The sequence below is a fragment of the Otolemur garnettii genome, unplaced genomic scaffold (assembly GCF_000181295.1).
Source record: "Otolemur garnettii isolate 467f Iridium unplaced genomic scaffold, OtoGar3 scaffold00096, whole genome shotgun sequence".
NCBI classification, from domain to species: domain Eukaryota; kingdom Metazoa; phylum Chordata; class Mammalia; order Primates; family Galagidae; genus Otolemur; species Otolemur garnettii.
This window is the reverse complement of record NW_003852491.1, coordinates 1020806-1041600: the sequence shown is the minus strand read 5'-3', so window position 1 is coordinate 1041600 and position 20795 is coordinate 1020806. Positions and strand designations below refer to the sequence as shown.

The 20795-nt window shown below is 46.3% G+C and overlaps 1 protein-coding gene across 1 annotated transcript in view; it reads right to left on the bottom strand.

The window, feature by feature from the left end:
• Positions 1-14090, bottom strand: part of HS3ST2 (heparan sulfate-glucosamine 3-sulfotransferase 2) — an 85129-nt gene extending 71039 nt beyond the window's left edge. Inside the window, exon 1 of the mRNA XM_003795722.2 lies at positions 13128-14090. Within this exon, the coding sequence (XP_003795770.1) occupies positions 13128-13612 (485 nt within the window). The 5' untranslated portion in view covers positions 13613-14090. The remainder of the gene's footprint in view (positions 1-13127) is intronic.
• Between the last annotated feature and the right edge of the window lie 6705 nt (positions 14091-20795).

Genomic DNA, 20795 nt, shown 5'->3' with positions numbered 1-20795 from the left:
CCCTCCCTCCCTTCCTTCCTCCCTCTCTCCTTCCCTCCCTCCCTCCCTTCCTCCTTTCTCTCTCTTTCCCTCCATCCTTCCCTTCCTCCCTTCCTTCCTTCCCTCTCTCCCTCTCTCTTTCTTTCTTATCTCTCTCAAGTACAGAGAAAGAGGCTGCCTCAGGCAGAACAAGGCATAGACACTATCAGGCCTAAGTTGAATTGCATTGTTTGGTTTTTACTGTATTTGTTTTAATGACTACTTTCTATTTCTGACAAGAGATGAGGCCTCTCATTTAGGGTGGTGATATAACGTTTCATGTTTAAGTAAATGTGTTTGAGTAAAAGTTATGAGTGGACTTCAAAAGGAAAACATCTGTAGCAATGTCCAAAAGCAAATGGTGGAGATGGTACACAAATGGCTAAAGGTTGGGAAACAAGGCGTTAGATTTTAGAAAGAACTTAGATAACCCCATAATTGCGGTCTTACATAACTTGCATCTGGACTCTAGGTTTGATAAGTTCCCATAGTACCCGGTGTTTCTAGGCTGATCCGAATGGTCCAGCCCTGTACTCCCCTAGCCTTCTCATAGCAAGATGGTATGTGCCAGATTGGACTCTGCCAATATCAAACCACCAGAATCAGAGAGGCATTCCTCTTCTGATGGATTTGAGAGCTAGGTCAGCTCTAAAACAATACAAGTGTGTAGAAAGAGAGGCTCCACGCTGTTCTGAATATGGCATCAGGAGCTGGGGCAGTGACTGAGCTGGTGGGAGCTCCTATCCCATGGAGAAGCAGTAATAGCAACGTTATCACAAACTCAGTATCCTACAGAGATTCTGTGGGCAGGGACATAAATGAGAATAAGGAGTAGTGGAGATTGCTGGCCCCCTCCCTGAGGTCCAGTTTTACAACTAAATGAGGTTCTCCAAACATGAGTCATCTTGGCTCCAGATGCTTCTTGGCCCAATTAAAACCCCAGCCTTGCTCACCTCGACAAAGGTCCACGTTATGACAAATGCCTCTTGTCTCCAGGCACAACCATTAGCTTAATGCTAATCACATCTTCTTCAAACCTGGGAAGGGGGACCCACAACAGTGACAATACATTTGAACACTTTCTCATTACACCAAATCTCTACAACAACCTATGAAGTAGGAATGCTGGATATCCTCTCCTTATATAGGAGAAACCAAAGCTTGGAAAGATGAAGTGACTTAGTGAATAATATCTGGCAGAAGCAGGATTATTAGAAGCCAGGAGAAGCTGTTTCTAAGACTTACTCGCCTAGGGTCAAGAAAGAGCAGATTACGGGTCTCAGGCAGCCCACAGACACGACATATTCTGTTTGGTCCACAAGTTTTCTCCAAAAGTTGTGAATTGGTAAGGTGCAATTATAAATCGAGAGTTCACATTACTTTAAATGTCGTATTTCAAGCTTTTTCTGGAAAAAAAAAAACAGCTGGGAAATATGGCAGAATAAAGAGATGGCAAAAGAATTGGTTGGGATTGACTAGTGGTTGTCCCCTCTAAAGGGGACAAATACCCTCTCTAATGGGATTGTCTAAGTGGGACAAGTCTCCACCTATTCTTATTGTCCCACAGCCGAATTTGTTTATTCATTTATGTGCCCACAAAGTCCCAAAGGACACTGAGTTTGGGAGGCACTCACTGCTTCCAACTGCTTCTCCACAGGATGGAAGCTCTCGACAGCCGCTCAGTCCCTGCCCCAGCTCCCAAAGCCACATTCAGAGCAACGCAGAACCCCTCTTCCTTCCCACACACTCCCAGCGGCTGCCTAGATGGAGAGAGGTGCTAGAGGTTCGTGTTTTAGAGACCACCTTGCTTGCACAGATGTCATTTGAATGATGCCCACATTTGAGTCCCTGTAAATAGCCTTGACAAGAGTAATTCCCAGAGTCATTTATGCCTATTTCCTCCTCTTCATCCTTGGCAGGAAAGAACAATTGAATTAAGTTAAATTCTTTCTCTCCCGGTGAAATGACTGACAGAGATTTGACCAAGTTACCCGAGAATTTCTGGTTAATGGAGATGTTTGCACTGGAGAAAACACAAGAAAGGAGACCTGAAGTAGGGAGTGTGGCATCACGGAGCTTTGCAATGACTTAAGTCATCTTTCACAGAATTAATAATTCAGATCTCACAGTCTTTCAGCTAGAAGTGGCCATAGACTGCAGAGTTTAGCCAACCACTTCTGAAAATGGGGATTGATCCTGAGAAACGCCACCTCCACCTTAAGACATCTTGCCCGAGCAAAATGAAAGCTGTTAGATGATTTCATATCTTCATTAAAACCATCAAAGCAGAAACACACCGCAAAGGGCTGCCAAGGCAGAGAATGCTTCCCCGTGCTTCAGCAGCTTTGGGGAAGTTGGGGAGATTCAGATGCCGACTATCTTGCAGGAAGGCATCACAGCGTTCAGTTCTGTTTGAAGGAAGCCACATGCACAAGTCTCCTAAATCTAGCAATGTCATCAAGGCAGCCACCTTGCCATGCATACTGATGGGGCTGGAACAAGAACGAGAAACAGGGTGGTGCACACTGAGCGACTTGTGCCTTTTTGGGATTGTAACAAAGCTAATTTAACCTTCAGAAGATACTTAAGAGCTTGGCATTTATAAGAAAGGGTCTCAAAGATCCCTAGAAATGGGGACTCTGCCATTTCCCACTGATCTGGGAGTGAAGACTCAAAGCTACAAAGTCTGTTCTTTTCTTTGGTTAGTTCAGGGACATCTATAGACAGACAGCTGACCAGTCAAACCAGGGGCTTGACCAGGGATATATATTTGGTTCAAAGTCCAGGTTGTCAGTTGCAAGGGTTTGAAAGATACCAAGTCCTTGACAGATGCTACCAGCAGCAGCACTATTATCACCATCACTCCCACCATCTTTCTTGGTTCCTCTCTCCACACCACACCACCACACCACCCCTCAGCAGGTCCTGCAACTTCTGCCCCTTCTCCTGCTCCGCCCACTGTCACCACTGCACTCCCCACCGCATTAGCCTCCTAACCAGCTTTCCCACTTCCATCCTCTGGTCCCCTAGGTGTAATCAAGGCCAGCTGCAGTGGCTCATACCTGTAATTCTAGCACTCTGGGAGGATTACATGGGATGATCACTTGAGATGAGAAGTTCAAGACTAGAATGGGCAACATAGTGAGATCCCATCTCTATAAAATATTTTTCAAAAACATTAGCCAGCAGAGTTGCACACACCTATAGTTTCGGCTACTCTAGAGCAGGGCTCCTCAAACTTTTTAAACAGGGGGCCAGTTCACTGTCCCTCAGACTGTTGGAGGGCCGGACTGCGGGCCCCAGGACGAGTCGGCTGCTAAGCAGGACAGGCAGTAGTGGCAAAAACACCTGGTGGGCCGCATGAATGTCCTAGGCAGGCAGCATGTGGCCCGCAGGCCATAGTTTGAGGATGCCTACTCTGGGAGCTGAGGCGGGTGGATTGCTTGAGGCCAGGAATTTCAGGTTGCAGTGAGCTATGATCGTGCCACTGCACTCTAGCCTGGGTGACCGAGCAAGACTCTGTCTCTAAAAAGAATAAATAAAAATGAGTAAAAAATAACATGTAATCAGACTATACAACTTCTTAACTCCACACCATTCAGTGTTCCCCCACCTGCTGAGTAGGAGCCCCAGTTCTTACAGTGGCTTCCGAGGCCCTGTAGGATCTGGCCCTGGTTACCCCTCTGGATTCGTTTCCCATCCCTCATCTCCTCGTATGCCCCACTCTGGCCACACTGGCCCCTCAGTTTCCCTCCATCATCCCAGCTACCCTGTTGTCCTGAGAACCTTGGCATTTCTTTGTCTTCCTTCTTCTAGAAGGTTCTTCCCCAGATTGCAGTATGCTTTTTCCCCTCACCTTTTCCAGGTTTGTGCCCAGATAGTGCCTCCTCAGTGAGGGCTTTCCTATAACCACCCGATTTAAAGGTGCTTTAGTCTCCCCCCTACCAAGTACTCTGCTCACCTTCCCTTTATGTTCTCCACAGCACTTGTCAGCATCAGACAGAGGTGTATTTTCCCTGTTTATTTATTAACCACCTCCTTCCCACCCCCCCAGAAAGTATGCACCACGGAGCCAGTGATTTCTGTCCTTTTGTTCACTGCTATCTCCCCAGTGACCACACACTTGGCATATAGTAGGTGCTCAGTAAATACCTATTGATATGATGACAAGTCACCAGCTTCCATGTTCTGCATTCTCTCAAAAGCAGGTGTGACGAGACTCACACCAGGCGAGGCCAGTATGGAGCCTCAGAACAGGCTCACTGATGCCTACTAATCCCTACTATCTAAGAATATTCACTCAACAAATATTTCGTGAGCACCTACCAGGCATTGTCCTGTGCTTTGGGGACACAGCCACGAACAAAGGTTCCTGCTCTTGACTTTTGATTCTAGTGGGGAGACAGCAAGTTAAACGGAAAATGAATGAAATAATTTCAGGTGGCAATAAAAAGTGTGAAGTAAATAAAACAAGGTGGTGACGAGAGACGGAGGGTGATGAGTGGGGTGAGCCAGCCTAGACTAGGTGGTGGAGAACGGCCTCTTTGAGGAGGTGACATTTGAGCTGGAACCTGCACGATGAGAAACAGCCAGATTTGGGATTCCGGGGGAGGGAGGAATGGGTGGAGGAAATAGCAGATGCAAAGCTTAGGCATCAGCTCTGCCAAAAGCTTCTTTGACCTACCCTGGTGGGAGCCTCTCCTCTGTGACTTCACACATACTGGGAGCTTTCTCTTTCTCTCAGCAAGGCTTGCTACTGAATTTCTCTGCCCCTTCCTCTCTTTACAGGAGAGATGAATTCTTTTTCCTGTTTATTTCTCCAGGGTTTAGCACACTGCCTGAAACATAGCAGGTGACCAGTAAATGCATGCAGAACTAAAGGTGATCTGAAACAACTTTCTTTTGTGATTTCACTATAATCGGAGCAGAAATCATGGAATGAATGTGTTTAGAAACAGCACTGCTCTAGGGCCATGCCTTCCTTCAGCCCCCAGATCAATATTTCTGTCCAAGGGAATTCTCTTTGCTCACTGAGGCCCAAACAACATACCACCTCCTCCAGGAAGCCTTCCAAAATTCCCCCAATTGGATTTCATCTCCTTTCCAAGCTACAGTACCCCTCCTTGTACCTTTATTATGGTAACTATCCCTATCCGATTTATACACACATTTTCCATGAACATCTCATAACCCCGTTAAACTGTGAAGAGCTGAGAGGCAGGGACCTGTGTCCTATTCATCTTTCTGTCCTCAGTATTGAGCTCAATAAAGGTATGATGAAGAAATCAATGGCCAATAATGGCAACTAACACTTGTTGGACACCTTCCATCTGCCAGAAGTGCTCTGGGCACTTTTACATGTAATTGCTTCATTGAATCCTCACAGCAACCGCACATGGCAGTCAATACGATTAGTCCCAGTGTGCAGATGGAGGAACTGAGGCACTAACAAGCAAGCAGTCAATGGACACTCACCTTGCAGGCGGTGGAGCTGGAGTTAAAACACATTCTTTCTGATCCTGAGCCTTAACCTCTGCGCTGAAACTGCTTTCCCTCTCATCTCATCCATGTCTTTGGAATCTAGGCTGCTCTCTCTCCCGCCAATGATATGTGTCTTTTTATTGCTTCCTACAGAGCCCTGAGCCACCATGAGGCACTATCTCAATGCCTGATTATCTCTCCACCAGCCTCAGGGTAGAGGTTCCTTCACCCAGTGGGCAGCCAGATCCTGACCTGAAAAGAAGTCACCTTCCCATCAGTGTCAGTGACTTCCCAATTAAAGGCAAATTTGGGAGCCGTGACACAATAGACACCCTTTAAGCCACCTCTGTTAGCAATATAAGAAGTCCCAGGGGCCATTTTCCCCAGTGGCGTTCCTTTTATGGGTTTTTTTTTTTTTTTAAGGATACAAAGAAATTACATTGTTGGCCAGGCGTGGTGGCTCATGCCTGTAGTCCTAGTACTCTGGGAGGCAAAGGTGGGTGGATTGCTTGAGCTCAGGAGTTCGAGACCAGCCTGTGCAAGAGCAAAACCCCTTCTCAACTAAAAAATAGAAAAACTAGCCAGGCGGAAAAAAAAAAAAAGAAAGAAAAGAAAAGAAAAAAGAAATTACACTGTCTTTTGCTCTTAATTCAGTGAAATTAAACTGCTTGAGAAAGCAAAATTGACACCCTGCCCTTTATTTAAGCCTCACTCACATCATGTTTTGAAGAACAGAAGAAAAGGTACTTTGCATCATGAGATTTTATAAAGGGGGTATTCTGTCTCACATGAACCTCGAAATAAGAAGAAAGACTTGAAGGCCAGGTGCAGTGGCTCATGCCTGTAATCCTAGCACTTTGGGAGGCCGAGGTGGGTGGATTGCCTGAGCTCTCAGGTTTGAGACCAGCCTGAGCCAGAGCAAGACCTTGTCTCTAAAAATAGCCAGGCATCGTGGTGGGCACCTGTAGTCCCAGCTACTTGGGAGGATGAGACAAGAGAATTGCTTAAACCCAAGAGTTTGAAGTTGCTGTGAGCTGAGTTGCCACGGCACTCAACCAAGAGCAGCAAAGAGAGACTCTTGTCTCAAATAAGTGGCCGACTCCCTAGTGAAAATAACTTAACTCTTACTTTTGCAACACTAATGCCACTGATACAAAAGAAACCCCCACAGTAACCCTGGGGATTTATTTCATACTTTAAATGCCCACTACACTCTTTATTCGGGGAACCTTAGTTCTTGAGCATGCTAGGCTCCCTCGTAAATATTACAAATCAACACACTGAGCTCTTAATGCTCATATTTGTTCTGAGTTTTCCTTTGCTTCTCTCTCTCAATCATTAACAACACATCAAAGGAATCTGAAAGCGAGGAATGTCTTTGGATTTATACTTATGCTGGACTTTCTGCACACCTTAGCAATATTTCCCAGGATGTCAGTGCTGTACCCCATCTGGATAATTTTAGGGGCTCCACAGATCTTCTGAATACCACCGGATCCCAGAAGGAGAAAATTTATTATCTTGTTACTTTCATGACTTCCGGTTACAGCAAGGAGAAAAGGTCTCACGCTGATATTGATATTTCTTTAACTGCATTTAGTAGCGTCTCCTAATGCCCTCTTTTAAACAAAGATCGAGGAGGCTGCAGGCTTGGAACATTCCAGTCACACTAGAGAGCAAAAATTCAATAACACAGTTTTGTTTTCAATCAATTTATTTTTATGATCTCTTTCTAATTATAACAAGTGATCCTGGTTTCCCATGAAGGGCGGTTTTAAAATAGAGCTGCTTTTAAAAAATGTTTATTTTAACCATCTTTGCATAGAATGTGTTAGGTTTACGAATGCATATCTTTAGAGGGGCGCATCTAAACTGGTTGCCTCTGGAAAGAGGAATTTCATGGCTGAAAGGTGAGGTAGGAAGGAGGGGACTCATTTTCACCGAGTGCCTTTTGTCACTTTTGATTCACGCTGTATGAATACATTATCTCTTCTGATGTATCCAAACTGAAGGAAAAATACAGCCTGTTCTTTGTGAAAAATTATGATTTTTAAGTGAATTAATGTAAACAAAAATATTAAGAAAAATAATAGTAGCGGTTGGGCCAGGCCTTGGCAAATATCATCAAGGTGGTCCAAGATCGTTTGCAGTCTGGAAAATGCTGCCTCCCAAAGAACAGCACTGTCGTTCGGAAGACAGCAGTGGAAGTTCCTTGGGTTTCCACTCAGGGAAGACACCCCTAGTTTTATTACTTAGGGGGCATTGACATGAGCCGGTGGCTGTGGGCAATTAGGTGGAGCAACTATGAGCCTCTCTGATGCAAAAAGCTCACAAAGGCATACTCATTTTACTTGTCCCACAAAATCCACGAGTCCTGCAAGCCCCAGATCACCCCATCAGCACCTCGGCCCCATGTTCCCAAGAACACGCTTGGTAATAACTCTCTGCCCCTGGCTCTATCTCCCTATCCTGCTGAGAAATCTTCTGGGAGCGTAGCATTGGACCAACAGCCTAGCTGTGGAGCTTGACAGGCAGCAATTACCTCTAAAGTGCAAGTCATTTCCACTCGCTGGTGGCTTTGACCCACCTCGTCAAGCTGCCTGTGGACTGCACAGCACTTCAGACCATCCCGCGCGGCCCATTAGGAGAACACAGTGGCAGCAATGCTGGCTGCAGCAGCCTGGCACAGAGCCTGGCAAATGGTAGGCGTTTGATAAATAAACGGATTAACCCAGCCCAGAGTTAGCTCTGAGGGAGACAATGAGTCCCACAGGTTTGGGCTGCCAGCGTGACCTGTCAGTTCTTCAGCCTGACTCATGCCCCTCATGTTTAGCTACCCCTGGATCAATCCCTAACCTCAGCCCTGCTGCTGAGCCCTCACACATGGAGATGGTGTCCCCTGTCCCCTCCAAGTCCTCTGGCCACAGATAGGGATGAATAGGGAGCTGTGTGCTTCCGCCCCCTCCTCACCCACTCTGTCACTCAGTCACTCAGGAATGATTCATGGAGGTCCAATCAAAGGGAAGAAAGTGATTCTACAGGCCTGTACACCCACTGCACGGAACAGTACCAAGCATGCATGTAGTAGCACCTGCTGGATACCGACTCTGCTCCAGACCCGATGGATTCTGTAAATGTCCCTCCAGCCATGTGGGAGGTGCCGCCAGTACCTCTTTACAGAAGCCCACGAAGAACATGCCCACCACAGCACCTTGCTATCTCCTGGTGCGTGTCAACCCCACACCTTCCCTAATTTTAGGAAAGATGTTTTCAGGGAGACGGCCTGGGTGACATTCAAAAAGTCTAAAACGGGTCCAGCTCCCTCAACAATCACAAGAGACCCCTGCTGCCTCCAGAGATGAAGCAGGAGCTAGTCCCTGGCTCTTTGGTAAGTCCGGTGGGTGTCAGGGTGGGGTGAGGAAGCCAGGTCTCCCAGGCACAGAACACCACCCCTGAGAGAATTTCCGATCAATATGGAAGCATCCTCACTCTTGAATCTTAGACACCATCAATCACGAGATACATCTTAGTTTCAGAGATGTTAAAATGAACATGCTTCCTAGAATCTCTAAGTGATATTTTCACACTTTCACATGCAAAGCAGCCTTAACAACATAGGTATCTAGAAAGCACTGGGGTCACCGGGGTCTCCTCCACCTATGCACCCACATACTGAGGCTTTGGGGCAAGCCTATTCTTTATTTCAAACTCTTCTTCTGTCCCCCTCAGTTCTAGGCAGAAGAAAAACCAGTTCTTCAAAAAGCCTCCTTGAGCAGTGACAGTTCTGCTCGCCTGTTCTGAATGTTCCTCGGTGCCTGACAAGAACCGTACATGTGCTGGCACTAACTATTCCGTCTCCAGCGTGCAGTGAGGCTGACACAGGCCTACGAGACAAATGGGGGATTTATGGACTCTATGGTTTCATTTAATCACAGTGTGTGACATTCTCCTGGACCGAGGCAGGGAAATTCCTTATAAAGACATAAGTCTGCATTGATGCTGCAACAATGCATGTGCGTGAGGTGTGCAGGCACATGCATCTGGGTACACCCAGTGAGCACCCATAAGTCTGTTCCACCTACGGAGCAGTTTGTTAAAAGACGGTAAAACCTTCGGCATTAACTACTTTGTGCAGAAGGCCCCTCACCTTCTGCCTTTGGTTTTATTTCTTCCCAAAGTTTGCTTTTCCAGAGTTTGGCTTTGCTATTGGAATGCAATTTCTTGATTTAAATGAACTGGATAATATGATAGATCCTATTCTGCGCTTTTTATTCTCTTTCATACTTAAACGACTGCCTCTGAGGCAAATAATGCATCTTCTTTGCCTTCTACCATCCCAAGAACATCACTGACATTGAACAAATAAGTAACCAGAGTTGTGAAGTGAAGTTTAACATTTATAGACCGGGCTCATCTATCAAAATTTGGACACCAGAGCACAAAGTCAATTATCACATATTAACTTGCTCTGGGTGGCATTTCAAAGCCATTAGACAAGATTCTCCTCCTCTCTTTACACACACCCCTGCCATACCCAAACACTAGCAAAACTGAGAGCACTTTAAGCAAAGCTGAGCTCCCCCTACAACTCCAGAAACTACTAGATATGGCACTGATTGTATCTCTTTATAAAAGATGAGGGACCTGAATAGCCTGTCTCTGATCCCATCGTTAAGGCTGAGCTGTTACCTTGGTGAAGAAACATGGATTGGGGAACCCAGGCCAGAGGTATGGGTGAGGGAAGCATTAGGGATGGCATTGCAGAAAGACAGCGAATGGGGAGAAGCCCACTGCAGAGGGCTGAGTTCTTCTAAACGGGGCTGGTTCCCAAGAAGGGGCTCAGGCTGAGGGCAAGGATGTTCTTTCTGGCGATATCATTGTGCCTCAGGCTTACTCTCCATTTATCCACAGAAATAACCCTTTCCTTGTTTTTCCCACTGTCTATCTGGATTTGGGCCACCTAACCAGGAAGTCATCACCAGGAATTTCAATGTGGGAAGATCAGGAAAAGGTCCACTGCCTGCAACTCTGCACCTCCACCCTTAGAAAGCAGAGTCCACTACAATGGGAGCAAGGGCTCTTAGGCCAGGTCTGCCCGGTGGACGCTGGCTTTATGATGGCAAGCTCTGAAATGACAAGGGCAACGGGCAGAGAGAGGAAATGTCTTATCACCTGCCATCCCTAACTCATGAAATTCAGGAAGAAGGTGAAAACATGGATTTCACAAGATCCCAGAAATCCCCATCGTTTCTGCAATTAATGCATGTTACTTGAGTGATGATAAAGAGAAATACTGAGGACTGTTCTTTACAGACAGACAAATGTTCTGGTGATTATAGAAACTGCATCCAAATGAGGCAGAAATGGCCATCTGCAACCTAAGCCCTTGACTCTGGGACTGTGGACTTGCAACCGAGACAGGCACAAACTGTTGGTGGCTTCTCAGCCTTCCTGGGTAGTGACGGGGAAAGGGCAATTGTGACCAACCTCTGGGTTAATCTCTCTTTTAGAGATACAAAGAGGGGGAAAGGTCGGGGGGGGGAGCAGAGGGAGAAGGGGAACTGTCAGCGTGCTTGATGTTAAATAAAACCTCCCAAGACTCAGCTGAGAATTTTAACAGAATCTAAATGTGCAAAAAAAAAAAAAAGAAGAAGAAGAAGAAGAAGAAAGAAAAAAAAAAAAGCCATGGCTCCCATCTCTAAGGTTCACAGCTAAGCTGGCTTAGAATCACACATGCCAAGGTTAAAAATAAAAAGCAGTCATCCCTGAATGACATGGGCTCCGGGAAGGGTGTGTTGTTTGGTGGTGGAGTGAGAAGAGGGGAAGAAGACAGTATGGGCTCAAAGTATAGGTGCTTATTGGAGGGTACACTTTTGAAAAGCCAGATACTCAGAATTTTGCTATTTTGCACTTAAAAGGCACTCCACATTGGCAAAGGGTTTCATAATACTCTTCAGATTTTCCATCACGGAAATTCTGGCCTGCATCTGAATGTGGCCATGGCTGACCCACTGCGGTCAGCTCTCCTGTTCAGGGCACTTGCCTTCCCCATCCAGAGTCTGCTTCGGACACTGTCCTCATACGCCTAGATGAGGTACCTGTGGCTCACAGCTTGGAAAGCATGGTGGGCCATCAGTATTGGCACAGAGCCCGACCTGCCTCTCTGTGCCACCTAACTCCACTTAACCAGACACAATAATGCCCAAGCCACCCACAGGCCAGCTATACCCTGCTTGGATCCACTGCAGACAGAATATGTCTCCTGGGGACACTGCATGCCCCATTTCTTGTCCCCACAGCCACATCCACTACAGACCAGGACCAAATGGCAAAGGTGACCAACTAGTTGGTCCTGAGGTTCCCCTTTTTGGTAAAGCCAGGGCCCCCCTCTCATGCTATCCTTTGTACATTACGCTTAGGACCCCTACTGCCTAAAGCAGGAGCTAAAATTAAAGAAGTAGCCTCAGCTAGTGTGTTAGCTACAACACCACCCCTCCCCTCTACACCATTACTATGGAGATGTTTCTAGAAAGTCTTCAAGGGATCAGGTGAATAGTGATAATTCTGTGACCCATGTTATATGGGGAGCCCGTACCTCATGCTACAGCCTGACTCAGCCCACGTGTAGGTCACACCTACACTTCAGCACCATTCAGGGCTTGAGAGGCAAATGGGCTTTGAGGAGTGGAGACTGCCCCTTACAGAAGCTTCAGTCTATGCCCAGACACCACCAGCCAGGATCATTCTCATCCTTGGCACACGGTGGGGGAATGGAAAGTATGTGTGTGCCTGGCTGTCCCCAGGACCATGGCCAGCTCTCACCTGAAGTGCTCATACTGTCATACCAGTATGCTTAAAAGCACCAAACAACCTGAAGTGTCTTTTTCACATCTTTAAAGCACTTTAGAAAAGCCTTGAGGGGCAGACCACGCAAGGACTGTTTCCTGCTCATTGTGATCTGGGAGACTTTCAGGAACTTGCTGAAGCTAAGTGGCAGACTGGAGACTTCAATCCAGGATTCTTTCCACCACTCCAAGACCACTGACCCTGAGCCAGAGCAACTGGGGGTCTGGGTCCCCTACAACAGTAAACACTTGGGGCTGGGATTGAGACTCCCTGTGGAAACTTTCTCACCCAAAGACCTCAGAGGATACCCTCTCATTTGGCCTGAACTATGGGAACCTCTTCCAAGCAGAGCCCCATCCCAAGCGGTCTCTGTCCTGACTTCCCCTTCTCAAGGTCCTGAAAGGTGCTGGGGACCACGAAAAATCTTAGCAAGGGTCAAGATAGGGCCTTCTCGCATGTCCTGGCTCACCCCTTCCAGGGGCACCCTGAAGGCTGGACATGGAGCCAGCCCTCCAGCCAGCACTTAGATTTGACTGGAGCTCTCCCTTCGCTTCCAGCGACTCCAGTTACAACAGGGAACGCCCTTTGCAGTTCAAGAAACCGCGTGTCCGTCTACATAATCACTGGAAAGTTCTAGGTTTATCCATCTGCTAGAGTCCCCACCCTCCTCCGCCATGTGCCAGCCTGAACCCACGAAAGGATGAGCAAAGCAGGCGATGGATGGCCCTAAGGACGGAGCCGAGGGGAGCTCTAGGGCACGAAGTGAGGCTCCCCTTCCTCACCTGTACCAGTCCAGCCCGCGGCCGTAGTTTCTGTCGAAGAAGTGGGGCTCCGTGCCCAAGGCCCGCACGTCCGGGTGCACGCGGATAAACTCCAGCACGGCCCGGGTACCACCCTTCTTCACGCCCACGATGAGGGCTTGGGGCAGCCGCTTGGTGCCCAGCTTGGGCGAGCCGGAGTGGTTGGAGCCGGAGAGGCGCGGGGCAGGCGCGGCGGCGGCGGGAGCACTGGGAGCGCTGGGCTCGCTGGGCGTCGGCCCGGGGGGATCGCAGGGGCGGGACTTCTGGAGAACTTTCTGGCCGCCCGCGCTGGGGCCGCGGAGGCAGCGAGGCGCGCCTAGGAGGCGGCTCCGGCCGAGGTCGTCGCAGCAGCACAGGAAGCTGTAACACAGGTAGGTGCAGGACAGCGACAGCGTGAAGGCGAAGAGCAGCCTGCGAGCCCTCCGCGGCTGAGTTGGCCCCGCGCGGCCCAGGACCCTATAGGCCATGGCTCCATGGGCCCGCGCCGGGGGTCATGGTTTCCGAGGGGGCACCGGCGGCGGAGCTGCTGTGGCCCTGCGGTCGCCTAGAGGGCTCGCGTGGCGCTGCCTCGGCCGCGCGGGTCGGGTGTAGGGGGCACCGTCTTCTCCGGACGCTGCTGACCGGGGCGCGAACCCTGTCCCGGTATCCCGGGGGCGGTGGTTCCTCGGAGAACAGGAGACTGCATTTCTGACATCTCCCAGTCGTAGGCGGCGGGGCTCCGGGCAGCCGGGCGGCTCCTGGCACTCCTCGGCTCCTACGTGTGCCGGGGTCGGAGCGCGCCCAGCGCCCGAAGCCCCATTCCTGCTCCTCGGAGCACCGCGCACGGAACGCTCGGCGGCGGCGTGGCTGTGCCGGCTGGCGGGTGGGCCGGACGGTGGCGCTGGCGCGGGCTGCGCTCTGGCTCCTCGGGAAATGCCGAGCAGAGCGCGCTACCAGCTCTATTTAAGGAGTCGCCTGACGTCAGCCGCGCGGGTCCCCCGAGCCCGCGCCGTGCCCGGGGACCTGGCCCGTCCTCTATGCCCCCACTCTCTTATCCCTTCCAGAGACACACCATCCCAGGACTTCCCCACGCAGGCTGCCCGCTAAGGAGCCCCAGGCCAGCTTGGGGGCGGTGAAGGGAAGGTGTTAAGCCTTGTACTCCGCCAGGAGGCTGGACATCCCCCTACCATTCTGGTCTCTGGACACCCAAGGATAGAAACCCAGGTCCAGATAGCGCCGACATACGGATCCAAGCACCCTGCCCTGATCCGCGGTCCCACCACACTGGCCCGTACACGCACGGACACATACAGAAGCACACACACCCTAACCTGGACACACCCCCACATCCCCACGGGGCGGGAAGGAGAAATCCCATAGCCTGGTCTAGAAACACCGACAGCGACAACCACTCCCCAAAGCTCCCCTTTGGGCCATCTAGCCAAAAGCGTACAGACAGCCCGGAATGGATGTGGAGCGCACGCACGCCCGGGACTCGGACACACGATGTAGACGGGATGGGTGGAGGAGCTGAGCGTGATTCCGTGACTATTCACCGAGCTCCTTAGCCCCTCGCACGCTGACTCACACGCAGGCAGCCTGCTCTGCCTCATACTCGTGAAGCACGAAGCCTCAACATTGTCACCACACCTCTCCCTGGAGCCTGGCCGGAGAGCCCCAGAGCCGCGGTCTCTGCGACTGGCGGGTTCCTGTCTTTGCAACTGCCCCCTAGCGGTGGACAGCTCTCCAGGGAGCTGTCCAGGGTACCATACTGTCCCTAAGGGCCAGGGTGTCTTGGGCTTCTTCTCTCAGTAGCACTAGGAGGAGAAACCAGAAGACAAGGGGCACCCATCCAGGATCATTTCCACTTCGAATTATTTCTAAATGACAGTTCTCAGTGACCATGCCCAGAACAGGCTTGAGTGACGATCCCTACCTAATACTGCCCTAAGGGACCACACTAGTCCCTTGGATCAGAACCCCTGCAATCAGAACAGGCCTAGATGGCTATGACCCAGAGCACAACTGGGTTATCCCTTAACAACAATGCCAACTTGTCATGCCTGGGTGTCCACAAAGTGAGTGCCCCATGGGATATCTGGATGATCCCCATCACCTCATGTTCATTAGGGATATAATTGACTACTTTCTTCAGGAAGGAATTGAAATATTTTATCCCCAAACCTGAAAAATGTTAGAGCAATCCTGCTACTGCAGATAATAATAATAGCTACCAACTTTGTGTCAAGCACTTGGCATGTGCTAACTTATTTAATATTCACTATAACCTATGAGACTGTTATCATTATCACCATATCACTTTGCTCTCTTAATTCTAATAGTAACTAACATTTGTTGAGTGCTTGGATTGCACCAGTAATGTACTAATCAGTTGACATGGACTACCTTATTTATATTTGGAGACAGGTATTATTGTAATTCTTAATTTATAGACAGTGAAAAGAAGGTTTAACAAATGCATACTCGGTAATTGGCAGAGCTAGGATTAAACCCAGGCAGTCTGACTCAAGATTCAGGCTCTTAATTACAGTGCTTTACAGCTCTCTAACTTCTTTTGACCATTATTCACATAATTCTATCCTAGGTTCCTCTTTCAAATGTGAACTAATTTATCTATGTCTCTTTTAAACTGAAAGGCACTTGGCACTTAATGAGAAATTCTAGGTATAGATTGAAAAGTTCAACAGGACACTCACCTCTCTTCTATAAGCTGTATTTCTAGTAATGCCACCTAAGACTCTATTATCTTTGTCTTGTAGCTACATCACACTCTGACATCTTGAACTTGCAGCCAAGTAATATCTCTAAGTGTTTCTTACAAGTGCTGCTGATTAGGGCACATCTACCCCATACTGTGCTTGTACAGTGGGCTTCCTTGGACCAAACATGAAGGTCCTTTCACATCTGATCTGATTAAATTTGTTCTTGTCTCATCAGTTCACTGTTCCAGTTTTTTTTTTTTAAATTCTATTTGAATCTGAAGTCATGATGTAGCTTTCATTTATTCAAAAGGAGAAAGTAGAACGATTGTATCCCAGATGTATTGTTGACTACAACTGCATTTTGGGCAAATGGGTTGATTTCTCTGAGCCTCCGTTTCCTCAGCTGTCAAATGGGAGGCTATGATTAACCTCAAAACTTCTTGAAGTTCTAATGTGGTGTAATTCCATGAGTCTATGATTTCATTATCCAAATCATGAACTATTCTCTTGGCATCATGTCATCTCCACGTTTGATTACAATTTAATTAATTCTTCACTTCAATTGTTAATAAAAATGTCAAAACAAATATGTTGAGAGGAGTTCCAATACATACTTTCAACAATTCTTCACATCATGAACCTGCTATTTTTGCACTCCATTGTTAAAATTACAAGGTTAAATGTGAAATAATCTGTTGTGATAGGTACTTTTTTCTTAGAAAAAAAAAACATGGGTACAGTTACTTCTCGTAATTCTATGCTTGGCATAATTTTTAAATTATTTTTGAATTCATAAACTGTGAAATCTATGGGTATTCAGATACATCAGAGCTAGGCAGATTTTCCTCTTCAAATTTCCAATCCGAGTAAGGATCACAACTTCAATAAAAATTTTCAGGGGTCATTGAGATAGTGGACATGCTTGCCCACTACTCCCATTACTATCTTTCTGTAGTAGCACATGATTCAGCTTCAAGGGTATCAGGTAGGATCATGTTGGGTTGGCTAGTTTGTCAATTAACACTCACTTAAGCAAGATATATGCTTATATTTGTATCACTTGAAAGTCCAGATGAAGATGATTAAGGGCTGCTGTGGAAGCTCCACAGTGTTCAGGACCCAGGTTCCTTCTAGCTTGTTGCTTCACTATGTGTTTGCTCCATGCTAAAATCACCACATAGATACCTTTTTCATCTCCAGCCATCATACTGGCCATTGGCAAAGAAGTAGAGTCATATCCCTTTACTGACATTTCTTGGAAGTTTCCAGCATTATTTCCACTCACTCGATTGTTCAGAATACTGTCAAATGTATGGCTTTCTAGCTTTCAGAGGCCCTCCAAAGTAGAGTCTCAGTGGCTATATGCCTGGCTAAAATGTGTGGGCTTTGTTACCAAGAAGGAATAGAAAAGAAGTTAGGAAGGACAACTAGTAATCTTTACTGACCTTGGAGTAGATTTTCCTTGTGGTTTGTATGGGCTGAGTGTAGTTCAAAGATAGGCATATGACCAAGCTTGGTGTCATCGTTTTCTAGTTATATTTCAATGATTTAAGGCAAGTAATATCTTCCCAGCGAGAGTCAACTACGTAGCTTTTGTTGACACTATTGGAAAAGAGAAACTCTCTTTTTTTTTGAGACGACGAATCAGGGATGTCCAACTTGCAGCCTGTGGGCCACATGTGGATTATGTGAGGAGTCTTTTGGTAATCTGTGATGGCAGATATCATGAAAATGATGCATGGGTCTTTTTTGTTGTTTTACTCATCGCCTTTTATTAGTGGTTGTATATTTAATATGTAGACCAAGACAACTCTTCTTCCAATGTGGCCCAGAGAAGCCAAAAGGTTGGACACCCCTGATAGCCTGCTGGTCATCTCTACCACCAAGAGGAGAGACTTTGAGAATAAAGCCAAAAAGAGGAAAGCAGGTTTAAATTTGAATAATTAGATTCCTGGTGATATCTTTTAAGACTTTAGATCTAGCCATGGAGGAATCATGGTTCCTGGATGTTTTTGCTCCAGCTGATCAGTTACCTGTTTGTACTTGGACCTGAAAGAGTCATGATTAATACCAAAAACAAGGAAAATAGTTGCTATCTCAATTGCAAAGACTAGGGTCCATTTTAACAAAAAGTGGTGGATGTTGGGTGGGGCCCTTTTTTAAAAGATAGGCACAGACAGGACTGGAACTCTTCCAAATTTGAGACCATCATAGGATCCAGCTACTTTCTTCATTCTCTCTGCTTCTCTTTGTACCTTGTTTATTTTCCTTCTCATTCTTAACTACCATTTTCTCTTTATTTATGAATCAGTAATGGTGACTGATTTTCAAGCAACAGAAACTGACTTTGGCTAATATAAGCAAAAAGAGGAATTTGGAGGAGCTTACATAGGAAGAGGACTTTGAGGTAGCTCACAGAATTTAGAAGGGGACTGAAGAATTGAGCTTACAAACAGAATAGCAACCACCAGATATACATTTCCTCCTCTTCCCCTTTGTTCTCTTAGTCTCTATTTCTCTTCTGCATCAGCACTATCTTAAATCTTCCTTTCCAATCGAATATTCTGCATGTAAGACCTTGAATTTGAAATTATAAAGGACGAACATTTTTTTTCCCTTAAGTCTTGGGCCAATCAAGCCTTGTTACTCAGTTTTATTCAATGTAAGTTTCAACTCTTCCCTAGAACAGAGTTTTCTGGAATGTGAGAAAATATCCCAAAGAAGGTGATTCCTGTGAGGTGAAGAGCAGTGAAGTGGTGTCACATGATCTATATATAGGCTCTGGGAGGCGCTAAGTTTACATCTGAGTCAAGAGGATGTTGTGCGTGAATAGTCTACATTTAGAAAACAGGTTGGGAGTGAGCATGAGAGAAGAAGGTTTTAGGCATGTTTCATTCTCCGGATGAAATCAATGAGCTCGTGGCCTCTAGATGCTACCTACAGAAAAGAGCCAAATCTGGAATACCAGGGGGTGTGGTTGATTTTTAAGGACTTTATAAGATTTCAAAGCCTGTGTTAGTCATTGTGTTGGTTGCTTCTGTTATTGACAATGATAATAATCATAGTAATAGATACTATTAACTGAGCATTTACTCTGCACTAGGGACTGGGCCAGGCATAGATGCATTGCCTGATTTAATCCTCTCAATAAAACCAAAAGGTAGGCATTATTATTCTCCGTGTTTTATAGTTGAGAAGACAGTCTCAAGTAGGTTGCGTTTACTGTGTTCTCACAGATGCTGCAAGCTGGGGAAAGGGAAAATGAGTGTTAAAAAGCATAAATGGGGAGACCTAGGATCAGCTTTACCCTTCTCATAATCTTTTCTGGGCTCACTACTGTATAGCACCCCCACCTCCCATCCTGCATTATTTAAATCGCACTATCTAATCTTTCCTGATCTTATAATCTTGCTCTCCTAATGCCACTGTAAACTCCTTGAGGGTGGGGACTAAATAGCTAGTTTTAACTGGGCCTGGCACTGGAAATTTGGGCTGTATATTCACGTTGGGACTTCTTGGTTCCTTTATCCCTTTTCTCCTTCTTTGATGGACCACTAGTGGGCCTTCCAAGGAATAACTAATACTTCCTTTTGAACGGTATCAAAGTGGATTATTTGTAACGTCAGGGAAGATTCAAAGCTTGTCCGTGTGCACAAGAAAGTGGTAAGGCTGACCTGCTGCTGCTCCCTCCCCTCTAATATTTTACAAACCAAATGGAAACAGGTAAAAGTGGGTGGCACTGCTGTTTTTGTCACCTCCAGTTTGCCAATTTCTTGATCCATAGACCTTGGTGGTATAGGATGGAATGAATGGAAGTGTATCCGGCTGCAGAAAGCAATATAAGGAGATATATTTGTTAGTTGGTACTGATTTGTCTCCCTTAACATTTTTACAGTCTAGCTCATGATAATCCTCAATGTAGAACAATCGAAATACTGAGAATCAAAAAGAAAAAATGTCCTCCTGATCACACCACTCAGAAATAACTATTGCTAATATTTTATTTACAACTTTCCAATTATAAATGTATTTGCTTATTTTTTTTTTTTTTTTTTTTTTTGCTTATGGGTCATCCCATACCTATTATATTGTGAAGGAGCTTTTTTTTTACTTCACAATATTATGAATCTATTTCGTAACATTAAATACTGACTTATGTAATAATAGGTCTGGTATTTTCAGAAAGAGAAAACAACTTTGTATTGGACATCCTAGTTGTAAGGATGGTCTAATTCTGCAGCTACCATGGGTAGGGAGAAACCTCACCTGCATGTGAATTAATTCAGTACAGAAGTAAGCAGAGTAAGAGCCAAAGAGTAAGCCCTGATAATAATGTTTGAATCCCTGGATGCAGCTTTGCTTGAAGCTGTTTCTTTAAGAAGTAACAAAGCACAGTGGCTAGGAGTGCAGTCTCTGGAAGCAGACTATCTGGGTTCAAATCCAGGCTCTCCTGCTAGGATTTAACAAGATAATAAAAGTAACGCACTTAGAACAGAACCTGGCTAACAGTAAGTCCTCAGTAAGCATTAGCAATTATCATGATGAGAACTTTTCAATTATATCCGTCAATACGTTCTCTTTTTGGCTTAAGCAATTTTGATTGATATAAATATGTAATTTTCAACTAGATATACATCTTTCAACCAACTTGAAAATTTTATTGACAACAAAATAAAATCAATTGCTGTTCTCTGTAATCATTTAAGACCTCTCTTGCTTGAAGTCCAATTTGTCTCCCTGATATTTTAAATGTTTCTAGGAAAAAAAAAATATCCTCTCTGGACATAGCTCATGGCAGGTGTTCAATAAGTGCTTACTGGATAAATAGATAATGCCCTCAAACATCCTTTTGCCTGGAGACAACAATTTTAGCCATGAGGACATGGTACAACTTATCTTAAAGGACCAAATTCTAAGTTTATTGACACCTCCTTCCTGTCCTCTCTTC